At 56.0% G+C, this 18,676-nt stretch overlaps 1 protein-coding gene across 1 annotated transcript; it reads right to left on the reverse strand.

Moving 5' to 3' along the window:
• Nucleotides 1-7,644: 7,644 nt before the first annotated feature.
• Nucleotides 7,645-17,741, reverse strand: TMEM177 (transmembrane protein 177). Its single transcript, XM_082682080.1, has 3 exons — nucleotides 17,652-17,741; nucleotides 15,169-16,161; nucleotides 7,645-8,304 (listed from the first exon to the last, which is right to left on the reverse strand). The coding sequence occupies exon 2, from the start codon at nucleotides 16,137-16,139 to the stop codon at nucleotides 15,204-15,206; it is 936 nt and encodes a 311-aa protein (XP_082538206.1). The 5' UTR covers nucleotides 16,140-16,161; nucleotides 17,652-17,741; the 3' UTR covers nucleotides 7,645-8,304; nucleotides 15,169-15,203.
• Between the last annotated feature and the right edge of the window lie 935 nt (nucleotides 17,742-18,676).

Raw genomic sequence — 18,676 nt, forward strand, 5'->3', positions numbered from 1 at the left:
CAGAATTTCTAGAGATTCTCTCCTGCAGCGGCAGCAATGCTGGGTGCTTGCGTACAAGGGGACGAAACAGGCACCTCAGGAGAAGGAGAGAGACCGGGAGGCTGCCCGCAGAGGAGCCCCCAGGCTGGCAGGAAGGGGAGGGCTGCATTGCACAGACAGGGGGCGGAGAGCAGGCCAGAAGGCTGCAGAGGAAACGCCTGCAGGTGAGGAAGACAGCCCGGGGTTACATGGAGCTGGTGACCAAGGCAGGCGGCGGACGGAGCAGGGGCAGAAGCCCTCCACCCCTCCAAGTCTGTGGTTTCCCTGGCTTGCGGCAGTTCCGTTCAAGCGCAAGCTGGGTGAGACGGGCACCCCTGGGGGCCGCGCCTTTGGATGTCCCCAAGGTGTGCCGGGCGCTCAGCACCGGCCTGCAGGTGGCCGCTTCAGGCCACAGGCAACCGTGGGGAGTTTCGTCCAGGCAGGCTGCTTCCCTGGCCAAAGACAGCTGACTCCAAGCGCAGAGCGCAGAGCAACGAAGGCGCCCCAGCGAGGGGGGGGCGCTGAGCTTCGCCCCCCTCGGCTCTCGCGGTATCTCCCATTCCTGCTGCCCCAGGCGTGCCAGGCTCGCCCCTGCCCCCGGGCCTTGGCCCGGCCCCTACCTCTGCTGAGAACGCCCCCCACCCCCGTGTCCACTTGGCTCCCTCACTCCGTTCAGCTCTGCCCCAAGGTCCCCTCCTCCATACGGACCTCTCTCGGCCACTCTCACCCCCCGAGCCGGCACCTCTGCCTCCTTGTCCCCACAGCAGCCCTGCGCGTGGTCTCGCAGGCTCCACGACGGCCTGTTCCTTGCTTACTGTCTGTGCCCCTCAGGGAATATAAAGGCAGGGATGTTTCTCCATCGCCATGGTTGCAGGGCCCAGAACACAGCCTGGTGCATGGTCAGGGCTTGAGAATTGTGTGCTGATGGATGGAGGGTTGGGCTACCCCCGTGGTCACCGTGAGGTGGGTGACAATACTGGCAACTGACGGTTCCCCGGGTCAGTCCTAGGACACACAGGGCTCTCAGCAACGAACTCAGCTGCTGTCCACCCAGCCCCAGCTCCCAGGGCACGGCCCCTCGGGTCGGATCTCGCCTCTGGGCCCTGGGATTTCCAGACACGCCCCATCCAGGCTGCCCGGCTCCTGCATGTATTTGCTGCCTGCCTCCTCGGCTGGGCCCTGGAGGGTGCTCTGTGGACCTGGGCGTGAGGTGGTGCCGGCCTGGGCCAGCCCTGACTCAGGGCACCCGTGCACGTCTTGTCTGGCAAGTCCTGCTGTCCTAGGTCCCAGGCCAGGCTGGGGCACGGTAAGAGGGGTGTGGCTGCAGAGCTCCCATCCCCAGAAACCCGGGCGATGAAGCTCCGCCAGGTCCGAGGCTGGCTGGGGACTCAAAGCACGTGCGTGGCCCAAGGCTCCCGCCCCTTCTGTTACACCCCATGTGAACGCTGCAGAACCACTCTCTTCTCAGGTAAACAGGCTGACTGTGTACAATCTACTCATGACAGTGTGTGAAGTTCAAAACACGTGAAAGTGTTTGTAAGCTGATGCCTGCATCTTACGAACCTGGACTTTTCCCCAGAGCCATGCACTGCGACGGTACCCAGGGGTGCTCAGTAAATGCTTTGGGGTGTGGTGGCCCTCAGGCCCACAGGGGGTCCTCCCCTCTTGGGGCTTCCTCTGGCCTCTCCACTCTTGCCCACCCCCGCTCCCACCTAGAGCCTGCCAGGTGCTCAGCCAGGTGGCCGAGAGGCAGGAAGGCTCGCCCCGCTCGCCAGGCGCCAGGCGTTCACAGCCCAGTTGGGACAGACTGACAAGGGACCAGACGGGGTGCAGTGTGAAGAGTGCAGTGGAACGTGCCAGGCTGCCATGGGAACGGGGCGGGGGTGGTGCTCGAACCGCGTGCAGGAAGACAGCCCCTCAAGTCTGCTTTCAGCGTTTCAGAGCTGGGTGTGAAGGCGGGTGGCGGGGGGGGGGGACCCGGCCGGTTCTGTTCGCATTCCAGGGCTGTCACCTTAGTTGAGCTTATGCTCTTCCAATGGAAAAAAAAGAAAGGCACAAAGACCTTCTCACACACCCATAAACGAGGCATTTCTAGCGGCTCTGTCTTGCACAATCACTTCTTGACGTTTGTTTTCAGAAAGGCTTTGCGGCATCAGCTGACACCAGGCTGTGAGGGTCTGAGCGGTAAGAATTTGCAGGATTTGCAGGCTGCTTCCGTGAGCAGAAGCCTCACCTCCTATTCATGAGCGCCTCGCACCCCCAGTGAACATGAACTGTCTAAGCCAAGAGAGTTTGACTCTTGTAGTTGGGCTCTTCCGTGTGGTCTAGTGGCAGGAAGGAGGACTTAATTCAGTGGTAACAAGTAACCCCCAAATCTGGGCTGTAAAACCACGCGGGCTGGGTAAAGGGGGGATGGAGACCCCTGGCTGTCAGATACTTTCCCAGGGAAGCGACCCCTCATGGCTCACAGCCGCCCTCAAAGGGGGAGGGAGCAGGTGGGGACAGCACCTCGGCCACAGCGATACACAAATGCACACAGCACAACCCACTCCCAGCAGTGACGGGTGTGTGAGCTCACCTTGTGCTGGAGAGACACCCTGCGTGTGTACCTCAGCGGTGATGTCTACACCGGTAATTTGAGTTCACTAACACTGTTATCACACTGCCGACAACAGCAACTGTTCTCATCTGACTCTGATTGCTCGGTGTCCAGTGAGCACAGGATTGAGGTCAGAGGAGACGAGAGAGGGAATAAGGTCCGGCACTGAGAGATCACTCATAAACTCAGCAGGGGAACTCGGTTTTAGGGGGACTGTGTTTCAAAGAGAGACCTCAGGCCAGCATCATATCCCCAGAGGACAAAGCAGTGACCTGGCGACTGAAATGCTCTAGTCGGGGTTCCTGGGTGCCCCCCGCGCTACTCCTCCGAATCTGTTCACCACGGATGTCCCAGGAGGGGTTGGGGCTCCCTGGGGTCTGCAGGAGGCTTTGCTGCTTCACAAAAGGGTGCTGCTGTCCCAGCTGTGGAAACCCAGGGTGATCCCTGCTTCCCCGGTGAGGCTGCAGCCTTGACAGAGGAAACAGCACAGGCATCATGTCAGGCCTCCGGGGGGCCCGTGGTGGCTGCACCAGCAACAGCTGTGTGTCCATGGGCAAGTTCCCTAGCTTCTCTGAGCCGCTGCTTCCCAACTGGACCAGGGGCGTAATCCTGCATCTCTTTAAGGGGGTTGCGGTCATTTAAGTAGATAATGTAAGGCAACAGCCGGAGTGGAGCGGCTGCTTCCTACGTGCGGGGGTGATACTGATCTGTGGAGGGAGCTCCACGGGGGACTGGACAGGGCAGGCCTAGGGGACGACTGCCCGCCAGGCCCTGGGGAAGCCAGGGGGCTCTGCCAGCTTTGCGGAGGGCCGGCCCAGCGTCAGGCCAGGCAGGGGCAGGGGGCCGTGGGCCTCGTGCTCTCACAGGCCTCCTGCCTGCTGGGCTGCCTCGGCTGTCCCTGGGCTTCTTGCCCCCGCCCTTCCCCTGCCTTCCTCAGGTTAACGTAGCCTCTGATACCTTGGCTCAACTGAAGACCTCATCAGGAGGCAAACCAGAATCAATTGGTGTGTATGCAAGCCCGCAGGCTTACGCAGCAGATGGCTCCTGGCACTCGCTCGGCCTGCAGGGGGAGCCTTAGGGCCCAGATCCAAAACGGGTTGGACAGGAGCTGGAGGCGGGAAGCGCTGGGTCTGCAGGAGGGGCGGCGCGGGCGGGGGCGCAGCTCTGGCCTGATTCCCACCGGGGCTCTGAGATGTGCCCCTCTGCCACCCGGGGCATCTGACAAGCTTCCTCGGCAGGGGCCCAGTCCAGGTCTCAGGCCTGGGACACCCTCCCTCTGCAGGCGCCCGCACAGGGCAGTCAGCCAGTCCAGACCTGCGGGCTGATGCCGAGGCAGCCTTCAGCTGCCGCTGGGAGCAGTGTCCGAAGGCACTGGGCCCGCTTTGGAGGTGCTTTATCCAGAGGGGACAAGACTGGGGTTTAGACGCCTTGCTCAGCAGCCACTCCCCCGTGCACCCCTGAGAAACGCGGGCTGAGCCAACCCTCACAGGCCAGCACCGCTGGGGTCTGTCTGCCCGTTTGTCACAGGCCTTCCCGCCAGTCGCTACTCAGTCCTGGATTTGGCCGACACTTCCTGAACCCCGAAGACGATGCCAGGTCCAGGGAATAAAGGCTGGGGTGGCCCGGTGGCTGCCCCTAGAGAGGCCGGGGGCTGGTGGAGGTGTCAGACACACGAATGAGGCTCTGCCGGGGGGTGAGAGCTCTGTGCAGGGCAGTACTGCCAGCCCGACCCCCATCACAACCACCGGAGACATTTCCAAAGGCTCCGCGTGGCATCTCGGGGAATACAAGTCATCCTGCACTTCCTTAGCTTTAACTCTGTGCCAGGCACTGTTCGAAGTGCTTTACAAGTACCAACTCATTAACCTCTTAAAACTCCAGGAGATGGGCGTTGCCATTATTCCCATTTACAGACGGGAAACCAAGGTACAGAGAAGGTAAGTAATGTGCCCGTGGTAGTAAGCTGCACAACCAGGCTCTGGGCTGGCCCTGAGGCTAAAGGCTTCCTGGAGATGCACCTGCAGGGTCAGCCCCTGGCCGAGGCCCGCCCCCCCCCCCGTCGACCCCAGTCTCCCAGGACCCTGATTCCCGTGTTTTCTTACCTAAGCACATCGACAAAGACACACTTACTTCAGGCCACAGGGCTGCGCACAAGCAGTGGGAACCAGAAGGGGCCTCCAGTTGGTGTGCTCAGCTCTGAAGGGGACCCGCTCAGGGCAGGTAAGCTCAGCGACCCAGGAAAGTGAGGGAGACCCTCTGCTGGGGAAAAGGCCTAGGATCCACGTGTGGATAATGTAGGGAAAATTCAAAACTGATATTGAGTGCTTGGAAAACCGAGCCAGAAAGCAGATACAGGGCGTCCAACAGATTGTGCTGTGTGAGAGCCTAATTACAGTCATGCTGGAAATGTCTGTGTTGAACTAGCCGGTCAAAGGGTCAGTGTCAAGGTATCAGACTCTGGTTGGTCTTGTTTGGTGACAGCAGTAAAGTCTATCAATACAGAGGGTCTGACTATAAAGCAATGATATTGCTGTCTGTGCAGCGTGTGGATGCCCGGCTACTCCTTCCCTCCACGTAGGCTCTGGCCCCAGCTGAGCACCCTCCAGCCCTTGACAAGGTCGGCAGTGCCCAGCAGGGGCAACTGTCCCTGCAGCAGGTCGGGGGAGGGGTATGTGCAGGTGGGTGACAGCATGAGTCGATCCACTGATGCAGTTTACCTCTGACTTGTAGAGGGCCCTCTGGGGAACAAAGGCTGTACGGGGGTGGGATTGGAAGAAGTCCAGAGTCAGGATGGTTTTGAGTCCAGGTGGCCCCAGGAACTGCAAAAGATAAGCTTGTGTCCCCCAGGCCTGCTGGATCAGCAGGATCAAGCCTATGGGCACAGCTACTCATCCCCATTGGCCTTTGCTCTGAACAATCTGTGGGTGCTGCCTCAATCTGGGAACTCTCAAGCTCCCAGTGCATTGAGAGGCTTCAATCACCAGCATCATCATCACCACCACCATCATCATCTCCATCATCATCACCATCATCATCACCACCATCATCTCCATCATCACCATCACCATCATCATCACCACCATCATCACCATCATCTCCATCATCATCGCCATCACCACCACCATCATCACCACCATCATCTCCATCATCATCACCATCACCATCATCACCACCATCATCACCACCATCATCATCATCATCATCACCACCATCATCATCACCACCATCATCTCCATCATCATCACCTCCATCATCACCACCATCATCATCATTAACAACAAAACTGCGTTTCCAAGGAGGCATAATCAATAAGGAAGGAGGGATGTCCAGGAGACAGGAGGAGAATGGGATCCAGTGTCTGTGAGCTCTGCAGCAGAGAGAAGGGCAGACCTCAGTCACCCATCTATCAACCCGGAACCCAGGAGACATTCCTGACCCTTGACCTCTGACCTTCCTCTGCCACACCCCCCAGACCCAGTCTATCACCGAATTTCACCCATACTGCCTCCTAAATGTAGTCTGAGTCTTGCCTCTTTCCACCTCCACTGCCAAGTTCAAGCCAGCCTCATGTCTCCTCTGGTATCGCAGTGCCCCCCCGCCCCCTGCCCCGCAAACTGGTCTCTCTGCTCCTGCCTGGGCCTCTCAACCCACTGTCAACAATAATAATTCTTCATGTTAAGCTTTCCCTGTTCAAATTACTGTGGGCTTTCAGTCTCCCAGTTGGGCTCTGGCTGACACAAAAACCACACAAACTGTCTTGTTTCTAGCTTTTGTACAAGCTATTCCCATAGCCTGTCTCTGGCTAACATGGTCCAGTGGCTAAGAACACAACCTCTAGGGCCAGACCACCTGGGTTCAGACCCCAAGTCTAGCACTGGCTGGAGGAAAACCACTTCATCTGTCTATGCCTGGATCTTCCCATCTGTAAAATGGGGATAAGAGGCCTGTTGCAGGCATAACGTGAATTAACACATGTAAAGGGTTTGGCACATCTGTGTTATATACATATTTAATATTAACTATCAGCACTGGGTTCTTTCAACTCACACCGAGGGTTTCAGCAACAGGGGCCCCTCCTCTGGGGAGTCCTTTCTGGCCACTTCCAGCCCAGGCTGAGTTAGACACCCTCCCTTGTGCTTCCACACTAACCTTCACTGCACCGTGTTGTCACTGCAGGTTTACTTCTGCAGGTCTGCGAACCCCAGAGGCAGACAGGGCAGGGTGCGCCCCCCGGGCCTCACAGAGCACTCGACTGAGGGAGGGGTAACTGTTAGTTCAGATCCTCTGAGAAAGAGACACCGAGACGGGATTACCTGAGTAAGAGGTGTGCTGGGGGACGTGCCTGTGAGGACAGAGTTGGGGGGAACAGAATGCGGGGAGCGCCGTCAAACCACAAAGCAGGGCTGACATCTGTGAAGGGGGGGGAAGGAAGGAGGCCTGGGTAGAAGGGTCTCAGACCTCAGAGCAGTTCTAAGAAAGATCTGCCCAGGCCACTAGGGTGTCCTTGAGCCACAGTCCGCCACTGGAGGAGCCCCACGGTTCACCAGAATAGGCTTGCGTGAGTACTGCACCAGGACCAACCCCTGCCTGAAAGCAGCGCGCGAGAGGCACGGCCTCAGGGAAAGCATGGTGGTGGATCGAGAGAAACAGCAGCTGGGGCTGTCAGTCAATTCTGCTCCCACAGCAGACCTGAAGCACATTTCCTGATTGCTGTGGTAATTGACAGGCAGAAGCTTGGCCACACCCCAAGGGTACAGGCCAAAAGCAGGGATGCCAGGATCTGCCACCCTGATGCAGGGAGAGGGGGTGGGGCCTTGGACCCCTCTGAGGGAGCCTTCACACACATCTATATTAATACAGCTATAGAGGGAAGTCCTTATATATATACTGATGAATAAAGCCATTCAAAATTCCACCATTACAGAATTACTTTCTCTTACGAAATTTTGAGTTTCAGAAATTTTGCAAATTTCCTTACAGGTCTTTTACCATATTTACATTATTGCAATCCTCTTGCATGTTGTGCTTCATGATGTTTAGACTATTTCTACATGTTTCTACCATAGTCTTCATACTTATGCTTTTTAGTGACTGACCAATATCCAACAAATGAATATACCAAAGTTTCCTAAGTCGCTAGTTTTCAGTATTTCCATTATCCCTATTTTTTTTATATTATAGGTAGTGCTCTTATGCACATCTTTGGGCATATCTGATTTAGTCTCTGCTGGATGATGGCTCTAGAATGAGTTTCTAGGTTTGAAGTTACCCATGTGGCGTGTCAACTTTTGCTAAATTGCTTCCTAAACATAGTATGTCAATTAACCATGGGGGTCAGTTACCTACTGTGCATGAAACATTACCATAAAACGAAGGCTTAACATAACCCACGACGACCATCTCAGCATTTCTGTGGGTTGAGGATCCAGGCGTAGCTTAGCTGTGTCCTCTGCTTCGGGGTGTCACGGGCTGCAGTGAAGGCACCGGCCAAGGCTGGGGTCTCATCTGAGACCTGACTGGGGAGGGATTTTCTTCCAAGCTCACACGGCTGTTGTCAGGATTCAGCTCCCTGTGGGCTGCTGGACTGAGGGCCTCACCGCTCCGCCAGCTGTGGCTCAGAGGCCGCCCTTACTTCCGAGCCACGTGGGCCTGTCCAGCGCAGCAAGACGCTTCATCAAAGCACGTGTCTGAGAAGATTAACAGTCTGCTAGTAAGACGGAAGCCAGTCTTTTGTAACATAATCACACTTGCCTTATTCTGTTGTTTTAAACCAAGAGCAAGAGGAAAGGATGACACAGGCTGAGACCAGCAGGAGCAGAGACCACTGGGGGCCACCCTGGAGGCTGCTTCCTACAGTGTCACCAAGGGCACACGCTGTACCGACTTTACCACACCCTCACTCATCCAGAGGTTCTAGGATTTAAACATTACCTGTGTAGTAGGTGTAAAAGACCATCTCCCATTTTATAAAGATGTGGTGCACATACAATGGAATACCACTCAGCCATAAAAAAGAATGAAACAATGCCATCTGCAGCAATATGGATGGACCCAGAGATTCTCATACTAAGTGAAGTCAGACAAAGACAAATATGAAATCACTTATATGTGGAATCTAAAATATAACGCCAATGAACTTATCTACGAAACAGACCCACAGACATAGAGAACAGACTTGTGTTTGCCAAGGGGGAGGGGGCTGGGGGAGGGATGGACTGGGGGTTTGGGATGAGCAGATGCAAACTATTACACAGAGAACGGATAACAACAAGGTCCTACTGCAGAGCACAGGGAACTCTACTCAATATCCTGGGATAAACCATAGTGGAAAAGAACATGAAAAGGAATGTGTGTATATATAAAAGTGAATCACTTTGCTGTACAGTGCAAATTAAGACAACGTTGTAAATGAACTAGACTTCAATTAAAGAAACCCCACTATCTCCTACTTTTTTTTAAAGAAGATGTTGGGGGTAGGACTTTATTAATGAATTTATTTTTGCTGTGTTGGGTCTTAGTTTCTGTGCGAGGGCTTCCTCTAGTTGCGGCAAGCAGGGGCCACTCATCATCGCGGTGCACGGGCCTCTCACTATTGCGGCCTCTCTTGTTGTGGAGCACAGGCTCCAGACGCGCAGGCTCAGTAGTTGTGGCTCACAGGCCTAGTTGCTCCGCGGCATGTGGGATCCTCCCAGACCAGGGCTCGAACCCGTGTCCCCTTGCATTAGCAGGCAGATTCTCAACCACTGCGCCACCAGGGAAGCCCACCATCTCCTATTTTAATGCCCTTTTCTCCCGTTTGCTGTCTCCCCAGGGCCCCCTGGGTCCTTTGCTCTCAGCTGCTGCTGAGTAATTTCCCAAAAGGCGTCAGCTGAGGGCAAGGTGGGGACCTGCCCCCACCGCGGCTCTGAGAGCTTGAAGTGGAGCCCTGTATGAGGTGGTGAGGGCTCCCTGGGAAGGTTTCAGCCACAAGAAACTGCTGGTATTTGGGCACAACTGCAAGACCTGAACACCCTGCTACCTGGACCGCTTAAAAGCACTAACATTTAGGAACCAATCTTCTTTTAAAGCTTACTGTAAACCCTGCCTGGGACTCACATTTTGCAAGTTTTAGTTTACTTTCCTTGTCAGAAGAATGCTGCACGATACACATTAATGTCCGCATTGTACAGACAGGAAACTCAGGACCAGAGGTGTGAAGTCCCTTGCTTGGGGTCACTCCGCGAAAGCGGCAGGACCAGGACTTGAGCCCGCCCCGGCTGCGCCCCCCCGTGTTCTCCACCTCCTAAGCACCCCTGTTCCTCAGCTGAGGCCTCCTAAGGGTCTGTAACAGCCCTCCCCTCTGCCCATCCCCACCGCAGCCCTAGGCATGATGGACTGGGCGGCCCCTCTTCAGCTAGCGGAAGGGTCTCCCCTGGAAGTTCCAGAAGGCTCGGCTCGGGACCATTTTTTCCTGATAAAAGAGGGGAGGCTGCAAAGTCACCTCTCAGTGGCATGGGGAGAAAGGCTAGAGAGGCCACAGGACAAGTCTGCACCATGGAGCCCTCAGGATCAACAGGACAGTGTAAGTCCAGGGCTGTGAGAACGGGATCTGGGGCCAGACTGCCAGCTTCAAATCCTGGTTCTGCCACTTACAAAGCTTTGAGATTTGGGGAAAATTTCTTCACCTTTCTGTGCTATGTGCTTGTCTGCAAAATCAAAAGGATGTTACCAACTACATGTTCCAATTTGGGCGTAAATTTAAGAAAATACCTCTAAGAACCTAGCACAGTGTCTGGTGCCCAATAAAGGCCCCATGAACATGACTCCGGGGATGCAACAGGCAGGGGGTCTCACGGGGTGGGGACCACGCACCCATCTGGGACCTAGCCTCTGACACGTGCACACGTGGAGACCAGGAGCCCACATGCATGCGCCCAGCTCCAGGCGTGCTGCACGCGGCCCTGTATCGTGGACAGTGGCTGGTGGGGACAGAGGCAGTGGAGCCTGCTAGGGTCAGGGCCAGTGCCAGCGCCGGGACCCTGGGACTCCCTTCCCCGCATTCTGACCGTGTCGGGGGAAGGGGGGAGTACCTGCGTGCTGATGTAGCTCTGAGAACCATGAATGTGGGGGGGGCATAACACACTAGAACAGCGTTCTCTGGGGTCCCATGCAGAGCCTGACGACTAAGGTCTGCAGCAGGCATCTGAGAAGGAAACGTGCAGGGCAGCATTTACAGGGTAAATTCCTGCCACCTGGCCCAGCTTCAAAGCCTTTCTGGGATCGAGCCTGAACCGCCTGTAGGGGCACAAAATACCACAGAATTTCGGGGGGTCAGCCTCCCCTAAAGCCTCTTGGGGTCCCTGGTGCTCTGAGAACTGATCTGTGCTCTATAGGAAAGAAAGGGAACCACAAGTGTCCTGGTTTCCCCCATGAAGTCAGCAACCATGGAAGAGCGGGGCCAGGCCGTGCCCCTGGAAAGCATCCCAAGTTGGGAAACTAGGACAGGGTCACAGGATTCGTAATGGTCTTGCCCGGGGCATCCAGCCAGCCGTACTGTACTTGCTCAGAGACCCTAAGGTGCCGGGCCCATGTGTGTCGGAGCTTAAGAGCCTTATTCATTTATTCAAAAACGTGGACAGCTTCAGTCCAGAGCTGTCAACGGGACACACAATACGCTGCTCTTGCAGACAGTACATTTCAGCAGAGGAGACGCTAAGCCGCGCTCCCTTACTTAATTACCGTTGGCAGCAGAGGCTACGAAGAGGTGCAGGGCGCGGTGGGCTCGGTCCCTGAGGGTTCCTACAGAGGGAGCACCGAAAATTCCAGGACAGGGCAGGCCAGCAGAGATGGCCCCAGACGGAGGCCCATGTGGGGAGGGGAGGGCACTCGAGGAACCCACATGCTTGTAGGGCTGGATTCCACAGAGCGGCCCAGGCTTGGAGGCTCGGCTTTGGCCGAAAACAAAGGGATGCCTGCAAAGGGTTTTAAGCAGGAGAGAACCCAGTCAGACCTGAGCTTCTAAGAGCTGGGGGAGGTGGGGAGAATGGCCAGGAAGCCCACATGAGGAACCGCTTGGGGAGGGCAGGGATGGAGCCGGGAGCCGCTGGGCAGGGACATCACAAGGCCGGGCCCTGGTTTAGACACGAGGTGGGATGGAGGGGTGGGTGGGGGGAGGTCCAGCCCAGAGCAGGTTCTCAGCAACAGCTGCCTGCCAGGGCTGCGGCGGGAGAGCTCTGCCTGGGAGTGGACTGGCCTGAGCCAGATGGCAGGGCTGCGTGGGATGCGGGGCTGCGCGGATGCCCGGGAGTCGGGGCTCGCGGCCAGCCCAGGTTTGGGGCTGGGCCACGGGAAGCGTGTGAGGTCTGGGAACAGCCCCTGAGTGGAGACAAAGTTGGTGACTTGGGGTAGACGGAGCCAACTAAGGGGCCGTCTCAGGGGGTCGCCTCCCCGCCCCACCCACGCCGGGGCCCCTTACCCTCCCACCTGGACGGAGTAGCAGGAACGCCGGCCTCCTCCCGGCTCCTGCGTTACTGAGAGCAGGCCCTGGGAGAGCGGATGCTCTGCCCTCAGAAACCCGTCTGCCGGGGCCCAGGGCGGGGACCCCAAGGCTCACCCAGAATGGGGCCAGAGTGCTGAGCCCAGATCACGGGTCAAGGACCCAGCAGGAATCAGGCCACCCCTGCCTGCTCTCTCCATCCACAGTGTTATGCAGGGACCGCCCGGCCTCTGAGTGGGCCTCCTGGGCTGGCTTTGTGCCCTTCCTGGGTGTGGCTTAATCCCTTTGTCCCGAGTTACACTGGCACCAGGCCTGAATTATTCAACTCTTCCAGGGAAAACATAACCACCAACAAAAAGAATACATGAATGGCTTGAAAAGATGCCCAATGTGGTTCGTTATTAGAGAAATGCAAATCAAAACTACAACGAGGTATCACCTCATGCTGGTCAGAATGGCCATCATTAAAAAGTCTACAGATAACAAACGCTGGAGAGAGTGTGGAGAAAAGGGAACCCTCCTACACTACTGGTGGGAATGTAAATTGGTGTAGCCACTGTGGAGAACAGTATGGAGGCTCCTCAAAAAACTAAGAGTTGCCATATGATCCAGCAATCCCACTCCTGGGCATATACCCTGAGAAAACTCTGATTTGAAAAGATTACATGCACCCCAACATTCACAGCAGCACTATCCACAATAACCAAGACATGGAAGAAACCTACATGTCCATTGACAGATGAATGGCTAAAGAAGATGTGGTCCATATATACAATAGAATACTACTCAGCCATAAAAAAGAATGAAATAATGCCATTTGCAGCAACATGGATGGACCTAGAGAATATCATACTAAGTGAAGTAAGTCAGACAGAGAAAAACAAATACCATATGATATCACTTATATGTGGAGTCTAAAGAAATGATACAAGTGAACTTATTTACAAAACAGAAATATACACACAGACATAGAAAACAGACTTGTGGTTGCCAAGGGGAAGGGGCTGGGGGAGGGAAGGACTGGGAGTTGGGGATTCGCAGATGTAAACTATTAAACATATAGGACGGATAAACAACAAGGCCCTACTGTAGAGCACAGGGAACTCTATTCAATATCCTGTGATAAACCATCATGGAAAAGAATATGAAAAAAGAGTGTATATATGTATAACTGAGTCACTTTGCTGTACAGCAAAAATAAACACAACATTGTAAATGAACTATACTTCAATAAAATAAATTTTAAAAAAAGCACACATGAGGGACTTCCCTGGTGGCACAGTGGATGGGGCTCCGTGTTCCCAATGCAGGGGGCCCGGGTTTGATCCCTGGTCAGGAAACTAGATCCCACATGCACGCCGCAACTAAGAGTTCGTGTGCCACAACTAAGGAGCCCACCTGCCACAACTAGACCCACAACTACAACCAAATAAATAAATAAATATTAAAAAAAAAAAAAGAACACATAAATGACCAAGTGAGCCTGGCTTGCTCATCACAACCCTCCTCACCTTTCCTACTGGGGTCTCCTGCCCAAGGATCAAAAGTGGGGTCTGCAGTCAGAATGGCCATCATCAAAAAATCTACAAACAATAAATGCTGGAGAGGGTGTGGAGAAAAGGGAACCCTCTTGCCCTGTTGGTGGGAATGCCATTATGGAGAACAGTATGGAGGTTCCTTAAAAAAAACTAAAAAAAAAAGCTACCATAAGACCCAGCAATCCCACTACTGGGCATATATCCTGAGAAAACCATAATTCAAAAAGACTCATGTACCACAATGTTCATTGCTGCTCTATTTACAATAGCCAGGACATGGAAGCAACGTTAAGTGTCCATCGACAGAGGAATGGATAAAGACGTGGCACATATATACAATCAGTCAGCCATGAAAAGAAACGAAATTGAGTCATTTTGTAGTGAGGTGGATGGACCTAGAGTCTGCCATACAGAGTGAAGTAAGTCAGAAAGAGAAAAACAAATATGGTATGCTAACACATATATATGGAATCTAAAAAAAAAAAAAGGATATGAACCTAGGGGCAGGACAGGAATAAAGACGCAGACATAGGGCTTCCCTGGTGGCACAGTGGTTGAGAGTCCGCCTGCCAATGCAGGGGACACGGGGTCGTGCCCCGGTCCGGGAAGATCCCACATGCCGCGGAGCGGCTGAGCCCGTGAGCCATGGCCGCTGGGCCTGCGCGTCCGGAGCCTGTGCTCCGCAATGGGAGAGGCCACAACAGTGAGAGGCCCGCGTACTGAAAAAAAAAAAAAAGAAATACGCAGACATAGAGAATGGACTTGAGGACACGGCGAGGGGGAAGGGTAAGCTGGGACGAAGTGAGAGAGCGGCATGGACATACATACACTACCAAATGTAAAACAGCTAGCAGGAAGCAGCGGCACAACACAGGGAGATCAGCTTGGGGCTTTGTGACCACCTAGAGGGGTGGGATAGGGAGGGTGGGAGGGAGGGAGACACGAGAAAGAAGAGATATGGTGATATATGTATACGTATAGCTGATTCACTTTGTTATACAGCAGAAACTAACACACCATTGTAAAGCAATTATACTCCAATAAAGATGTTAAAAAAATAAAATAAAAAGATAAAATAGGAAAAAAAAAAAGTGGGGTCTGCTTTATCCAGAGGGCTGGAGGCAGACAAGCGGGCAAGGCCGCAGCCTCCGCTGGGTCCCAAGCGGGACACCAGGCCTGGCCCACTGCCCACCTGCCCCGCTCCGCCCTCCTCACCTCCCGGTGAGCCCCGCTCGCCCCGCCCCCATCGTCCCTCACCGCAGCTCCTCCCCAAGCCCGCTCTGTGCTCTGCGCGTCCAGGCTCCTGACTGCAGGGCCTCGGCTTCGCAGGCCTGTTCCTTCCCCTCCCTCGGCCAGCGCTCCTACCAGGAGGTCTTGCTGGGTTCCAGCAACACCTTCTCTCCCCGTCAGGCCCAGGGGGGGAGAATCTGGGCTGCTGAGCTCCACAGCCGGCAGGTCTGCTGACACCGGGCTGCGGGCGCAGAGGCCCCAGGAGCGCCCCTCCCCCCTCCCCCCCCAAGTCCAGGGCGGGGTGGTACCTGCTCCAGCTGGAACCGCCCCTGCCATGAGGCCCTCAGGGGCTGCGGGGGCTGAGCGCCGCCCTCCACACCTGCAGCACCGAGTCCCGGCGGGCCGTGTAGGGCAGGTGCTTGATGCGGAACCAGTGTCTGGGAACCACGTTCCCGCTGGGCGTGTACAGCTTCTCTCCGGGCCGGCCCAGGAGGCCGCGCAGGGCCAGGTTGCCCGACAGAACCTTCTCGTAGAACTCCACCCCGCCCCGGGCATAGGCTGCGGACAGCGAGGCCGTGCGGCGGTCCAGCCAGGCTTCCAGGGAGTGAGTGAGAGAGTCCGTGGACAAGGCATAGGCCACGAAGCCCGCCACTGCCGCCACCAAGTTGAAGGCGGCTCGCAAGTTCATGGGGCCTCCGTAGAGCCCCAGGGCGTGCTTGGCTCCCACGCCCAGAGCCCAGGTGCCCACCAGGCAGGCAGGGGCTGGCAGGGCCTGCAGGGCGGCCGCCCCGCTCTCCAGGTGCACCACCTCCCTGGCCAAGGCGAACTTCTGGGCGTCGCGGGACAGAGTCAGGGCATCTCTCAGCCGGGCACCCACTGGGCTCTGCCAGTCCACTCGCTGCCCGTGGACGACCACGGGCCGGTCAGTGTTGGTCACTGGGTCACCCAGGAAGCTGGCGGGGATGCCCACCACGGCCCCGGCAGGGAGTCTCGGGAAGCCGGCGCTCACAGGCTGGAAGGTGAAGGTGGTGAAGGCCTTGAAGCGGTGGCCCGAGGGGACCCCGATATCCTGCTGCACCTCCTCGAACAGGCTCTGCAGCTCTGGGGACAGGGAGGCTGGCTGGCCCTGAGGCCAGTACTGGTACAGCCACGGGACCACAGGATCCGGGAAGAGGTGGTACGAGATCTGAGCCCCAAACAGGCCTGCACAGGAACCCACCAACAGGGCCGTCCTGTGTCTCTGCACAAAGGCTGTGGCCCGCCACAGGGGACCTGCCATGAGGGCTGCCACCTCTGTAAACCTGGGCCAAGAGAAAGAGAAGTGAGCCAACAGCTCCTCGGGTCTACCTGCAGACTGAACACCCCCAGGGCCACATCCTCTTTAGCGGAGGCAATACGCACGCACGGTAGTCAGAGCACAGGCTCCAGCTCTGTCTCTGCATCGCCTTCCCCACGGGTCAGATGGGCATGTGACAGCGGCCCACCAGAGGGTGTCTGTGCTGTCAGTGAACACACACGCAACAATTGGTGCCCAGCAAGGAGCAGACACCCTTGAGGAAATGGCTGTGATTACAGCTTTGATGCCCTTGGCTAGGCACAGCACCAAGCAACCAACCCCTCACTCCACCACCCACCCCTACTGAGCACGATCCCAGGACACATGAAGCATGTTCCACTCACTCAGTCTTACTACGTGTTCGACACGCTTCTGAGAGCGCTGCAGACATTGTTTAATGACGGACTCCTTACACCTCTGTGACTCATTACACCAGGGAACACCGAGGCACAGACAGGCTAACTGGTCAAAATCCCAAACGTAAAGCGGCCATGCTGTGGGCGGAATTGTGTCCCTCCAAATTCATATGCTGAAGTCCTAACCCCCAGGACCTCAGAATGTGACTGTATTTAGACATAGATAGGATCTTTAAAGAGGCAACTAAGTTAAAACTAGGTCATTAGGATGAGCCCTAATCCAATATAACTGGTGTCCTTACGAGAACAGGACACTAGGACACAGGCGCAGAGGAAGGACCATGAAGACACAGGCCAGAAGGTGACCATCTACAAGCCAGTGGGAGAGGCCTCAGAGGAAACTAGCCCTGCTGACACCTTGAAAGACATGTCTCTCACCCAGTTCTCGTCACTGCAGCCCTAGCAGACTAATACAGGCCCAGTATTTGAACACAGGCGTCCACAGCAGATTTTTCATTATAGAGTATTTCTGATGATAAATTACAAACATACAGAACGGTGGACAAAATAGTACATCATAAACCAACTTCAGTCTATCAAGTCATGGCCAGTCTTGCTTTGCCTCTAATCCCACACATACTCCCCTCCAACTGGTTTATTTTGCAACACATTCGGGGCATCCTATTATCTCATCCGAAAATATTTCAGTAAAAATTCACAATTATTTAACTTTAGCTGAAGCTCCCTGTCCTCCTGTCCGAGAAGTGTTTAATTAGCAAACTAATTGCTGCAAACAAGGGGGCAGCAGAGTCCTGAGGAGTCACATCACTTGGGCCTTTTCGACAACGAGGAAACTGAGGCCGGGGAAGAAAGGTGCCAGGCGAAGGTCCCAACGTCCCCAGGACCACCAGCGCCAAGGCCGCGCGCTCCAAGGAGGCCTGGGGGGTGGTGCCGCCCATCCTGCGGGCAGCCCGGCGAGAAGGGGCCGCAGGACCCTCGCTCCACGCCCAACCCCTAGGCTACGCCCCGCGGCTGGAACACACCTCCGAGGGAGCCCGCCCGCAGCCGCACGTCAGCCCGGCCCGCTCCGCGCGCTCACCTCCGCCTCCGCAGCAGCCCAGGACGCCGAGCACATGCGCAGGGTGAGACCGGGCCAGGCGCAAAGCTCACCGGCCGGCTCCGGGGTCGGGGCTCCGAGGGCGGAGGCAAAAGGGCGGGACTCTTGGGGGCGGGGCCGGGACGCACAGCACGCCGGCCCGGCTCTGGGGGCGGGGCCCCGGGAGAGAGACAAAAGGGCGGGACTCTTGGAGGCGGGGCTGGGCGCAAAGCACGCAGGCCCGGCTATGGGGGCGGGGCCCCGAGGGCGGAGGCGAAGGGGTGGGACGCTCGGGGCCGGGGCTGAGCGTCCTTCCACACAGGTGGCCTGGACCTTCCCGTCTCGCTCTGGAAGGACCAGCGTCTCCGCGTGGGTCAGGAGGTGGCCACTGGCGGAACCCCCGTCGGAACCCAGGCCCCGTCCTTCCGCCGGGTCCCGTCCTTTCCCGTCGGGAAGCACTCTCTGCTGGCGGAGGCTCTGAGCAGGATTTTTATTACCATGGCCTCTGCTCCCGGCTCCTCCCAGGTGATCCGCACTGTACAGTCCACGGAGCAGCGTTACACCTGTCAGCTCACTTTCCCAGCTGCTCTGTGAGAGGGTCAGGGGTCAGCCCTGCCTGCTCCTAGGCCTTTCCTTTTCGCGCTGTCTGTGGCTGCTTTTCCCTAGAAGGGCAGAGTCGAGTAGCGAGGACAGAGACAGTCTGCCCAGAGAACCTAAAACATTTACTCTCCGGCCCCTTGCAGAAAAGGTCTGTGGACCCCTGAAGTACAGATGAAGGTGTGGGCAATTTGCTGGTGATGGACCAAACATTGTAAAGTCACAGCGCAGTTTGGGAGGGCTGCAAGGGGTGGGTGGTCGGGACTACATTAGGGGATAAACAGGAAATAAATACAGGGATAAGAACCTGGGGAATGACGGATTACAGGGCATCTGATGGTTGCTTTTTTTTTTTTTCATAGTGGTAAAGTACACATAATATTTACCATCTTGACTATTTTAAAGCGTATGGTTCAGTGGTATTAAATACA

Source organism: Grampus griseus (genome assembly GCF_964374135.1).
Source record: "Grampus griseus genome assembly, contig: HAP1_SCAFFOLD_50, whole genome shotgun sequence".
NCBI lineage: Eukaryota > Metazoa > Chordata > Mammalia > Artiodactyla > Delphinidae > Grampus > Grampus griseus.

Excerpts from the sequence above, each read along its gene's own strand:
- TMEM177 (XM_082682080.1), bottom strand. The coding sequence starts at position 16,139 with ATGGCAGGTCCCCTGTGGCGGGCCACAGCCTTTGTGCAGAGACACAGG.